The sequence below is a fragment of the Hakea prostrata genome, chromosome 1 (assembly GCF_041222555.1).
Source record: "Hakea prostrata isolate BN-2017 chromosome 1, UWA_Hpros_2, whole genome shotgun sequence".
NCBI classification, from domain to species: Eukaryota; Viridiplantae; Streptophyta; class Magnoliopsida; order Proteales; family Proteaceae; genus Hakea; species Hakea prostrata.
The window spans coordinates 30,141,631-30,145,414 of record NC_142600.1 but is presented as its reverse complement, the minus strand read 5'-3'; the positions used below and the strand labels follow the sequence as shown (position 1 = coordinate 30,145,414).

General features: G+C 39.8%; 1 protein-coding gene across 1 annotated transcript; it reads right to left on the bottom strand.

The window, feature by feature from the left end:
- Positions 1-3,355: 3,355 nt before the first annotated feature.
- Positions 3,356-3,784, bottom strand: LOC149028694 (uncharacterized). Its single transcript, XM_089158832.1, has one exon. It carries the CDS (start codon positions 3,782-3,784, stop codon positions 3,356-3,358), a length of 429 nt encoding a protein of 142 aa, XP_089014958.1.

Below are 3,784 nucleotides of genomic sequence, written 5' to 3'. Positions count from 1 at the left end.
AGGACAACAACTTTATACTTGCTCGTTTTGCTCTGTTTGGTCTCCGACTTGATTGTTTCCTTCTCTAATGTTGCATATATGATGTCTAGGGTTCAAGCACTAAGTTGGGGACTATTCTAAGTGGTACTTGCTATTATTTTCAATTCGATTAAGGTAAAGACAGGTTATGGTCATAATTACATGAATTATGTGAATATCGCTGCTATATTTGAAATGTGGTAGATTTACTCTCCTAGTAATATGTTAGACATCATATGATTGGTGTATACCTTTCGTAACAGTAGTACCATGCTATATATCATTTTGAGTTAATGCTTAATTATTTTGATAATGACATATGTGATCGATCGTGTTATATTGTATCTATTTTTATATGATGATATATCAATCATGTATGATGTGATGAAATTGAGCATGTGATTGCTTAAGTATGATTTGGGATCGAGGAATGTTCTATTGACATTTCTGTCCTTGGACATCGGAGGGAATAGTATGGGATGTTCTCCAAAGGTGTCCATCGACGCTTTCCCGAATTATTGGATGACATACATGGGACTTGTCTAGATGTATGGCTAGGATGTCTAGTCGTATCAGACCCGAATCGGAAGGGTATTGAGACCGAATGACCCGTGGTAGTGGTATGGTTTGATGGGCACTCAAGAACAGTAACCAACCCGTGAGAGGACATAAATCATATCACGGATACCTGAAAGGGGACATTGTTGGTAGGGTTGCAAATAGCTAGACTTGGGCTCACGGGTGCTCGAGACCGGTGAGTCATATCCATGAGAGGACGTGAGAGCTTCCCGTCTACTATTTGTGGATGACCAATGGGGTTGATGAGTCCGGTGAGTAATATCCATGACTCTAGTATGAAGGATACTGGAAAGGATCCCGGGATGGGAGGAATGGACGTATCTGGATATGACATGATATGATTGAGTAGATGACTTGCATTGGGCTAGGCTTTACCGTGACATGTGTTAATACTTATAGCAATGGTGATGTGAGAGAGTGGTGACCTAAATCCCAATCATGGATTGTCCCAAGGGATGCATGACCCAATTCCCACAGGAGAACCCAAGATACTGAGATGGTTGAGGGAAGAGTGATTTGGGACCTACCCAAAGAAGTATGGTGCTATGACTTAAAGCATGTCTACCCTAGAGACTAGCATATGTAGAGTTAGAATCATATTTGCATCATCTGTCTCATATCATTTCGCATCATGTTATGACTTGTATCATATGGTTTATGTATTATGGATTAATTGCCTTACTGAGTTCTTTTGAACTCATTCCTTTTTGTGCATTTGTTTTGTTAGACTATTCCACAGGTTTTGAAGAGATTGATGGCACATCCTTTGAGGCTCCCTACGATGAGTCATACTACCCTCAGGGTAGTGGCTACTACGAAGATCTCGGTGAGGGTACCAAAGAGGATTATGCTCCACATCAGGATTAGCCCAACATTGGTGTGGGAGCAGCTGTGCTGGACTTTTGATATTTTTAGTTATGAGGACATACTATATGTGACTGAAGAAACATTTTTTTAGTGTTACATTTTGAATTCTTCTTAAGACCAGATTTGTAATTTAACTTTCTTGATATACTCTTTAGAAGTTGGTTTTGTAACCTTAACTTGAATGATCTACTTTCCACTGCCATTGAGGAAGTGACTTCTGATCACTCTCTCTCTCTCTCTCTCTCTCTCTCTCTCTCTCTCTCTCTCTCTCTCTCTCTCTCTCTCTCTCTCTCTCTCTCTCTCTCTCTCTCTCTCTCTCTCTCTCTCTCTCTCTCTCTCTCTCTCTCTCGCTCTTTTGAATTATCTTTATACACTTGGTATCATCTTTATTCCGCACTCTGATTATCTGTTTTATCTTATTCATGATTCCTTTATTATATGCTTTTACCTTGATTTTCATTGTTCATGATTGTGTTATCGCGTATGTGGGAGGCATGGTTGCTCGATACTTGATCACTGGGGCTGTGGATCACATACCCGGGTATCCCCGATGGGGTACCGGCTGGGTGGATGTGACAATATATGTAAATATAAATAATTATTGTTTTATCTAAAAGTTTAAAAGTATTGAAGTTTACAAAATCAATCCCTAGAACCAACCCAATCCCCAAATTCCCAAACCCCTTTGTGCGCTCCGCCTCTTCATCATTCCACCACCACCTCCACCTGCAGACTTCGCCGGTACCTTCTTCGATGGTGAGCTTTCCGTAACGATTGTTGTCGCCGGCGAGAGTTACGAAAGAAGTGGTGGCATCGGATCTGTGTCGATGGATTACGAATTTCGTTCAGTGGTGATTGCAAGCTTCTTGCAACAAGCCGTTTGCGATTCAATTGATTTGTGACTAATCCTTGGAGGAGGCGACCTAATCCGAGAGTTGCCACGACAGAGTAAAAGCCTATTTGAAGAACAGATGAAGAATCCAAATCATCAAAGAAATTTGACGCTGGTCTCTGGTGGGACTTCGTAGAGGTTTGTGTGGCTCTCTCTTTTCCCACGTAATCCAAATATATTGTTATCTCACTCTAGTAGTATCTCTGGAGCCGATTGAGCTCCGATTCCGAAGTAGAATGGAAAGAATGTCTGCTCTTAGCTTCTCCTCCTATTAAGGAATGTTTGCTCTTAACGCTGAAGAATTTGATGCTGTTAAACTTGTTTGGGAATAAGTTGTACGGTGAGATCCCCGATTTCATTGGGGATTTGCCGAAGTTGGAAGTGCTGTAGCTTTGGGAGAACAATTTCATTGGTAGTATTCCTGCTGGACTTGGAAAGAATGGTAAGCTTCAGCTTCTTGATTTTTCATTTTGTTACTGTTCATCGAATGGATATATGGGATTTGGAAGTGGGTATACGAGGGATTCATTTTGTAAATTACTAATCTCTAGACCTGTAAAATGTAAAACTAAAAAATCAATATTTACAAATGAATCTTATCTATTGATTTTCAACCATTCGATCATAATTTATTAATGTGGCAAGATCTGAAACATCGGCAGCAGTAGGCAGCTGCTACCGCAAATAAAAATCCGGATATTTCGGCCATATAGATTTTCTTATTTTCTTCATTCGGGCACTCGGATTTGATGTGGCCCGGTTTCCTACACTTACAACAAGTGACATTAGATACACAAGTTATTTCTTTAGAAAGATTTTTACCTTTGTGTTCCTTTGAGGATTCTCCTTTGTGAGGATGCTTTCCTCCTTTCTTTTTGAGATGTCTCATGAACTCTTTGGCAATTGAGTATATCTTCTTCTCAATGTCTGAGTCTTCTCCTTCACTTTCACTTTCTTTTTCTTTCTTGGTGGCACTTTTAAAGCTATGGACTTCTTCATTCAATCCTGTTGCACACTTGCTTGCTTGTCTTCTTCAAGCTCCACTTCATGAGCAAGCAAAGATCGCATAAGCTCATTAAGGGTGATTTTTGATAAATTTCCCGCTTCTTGAATTGCTGTCTTTTTGGGTCTCCATGAGGGTGGAAGGGCTCGTAGAATTCTTCTTATCACATTCTCATTTTCCAACTCCTTACCAAGGCTATACAATTTGTTAACAATGTTAGTGAATCTAGTGAATAAGGAAGTAATGCTTTCATCATCTAACATTTTAAAACCTTCATAGTGAAGCATATAAGCATCTAAGTACATCTTTTTGATGTGGTCGGTCCCTTCATATGTGACCACCAATTTATCAAAGATTTCCTTGGCATTTTTGCAAATCCCACATCTATTGTAGACTCTTTCACTTAAAGCACATTGCAAAAACAT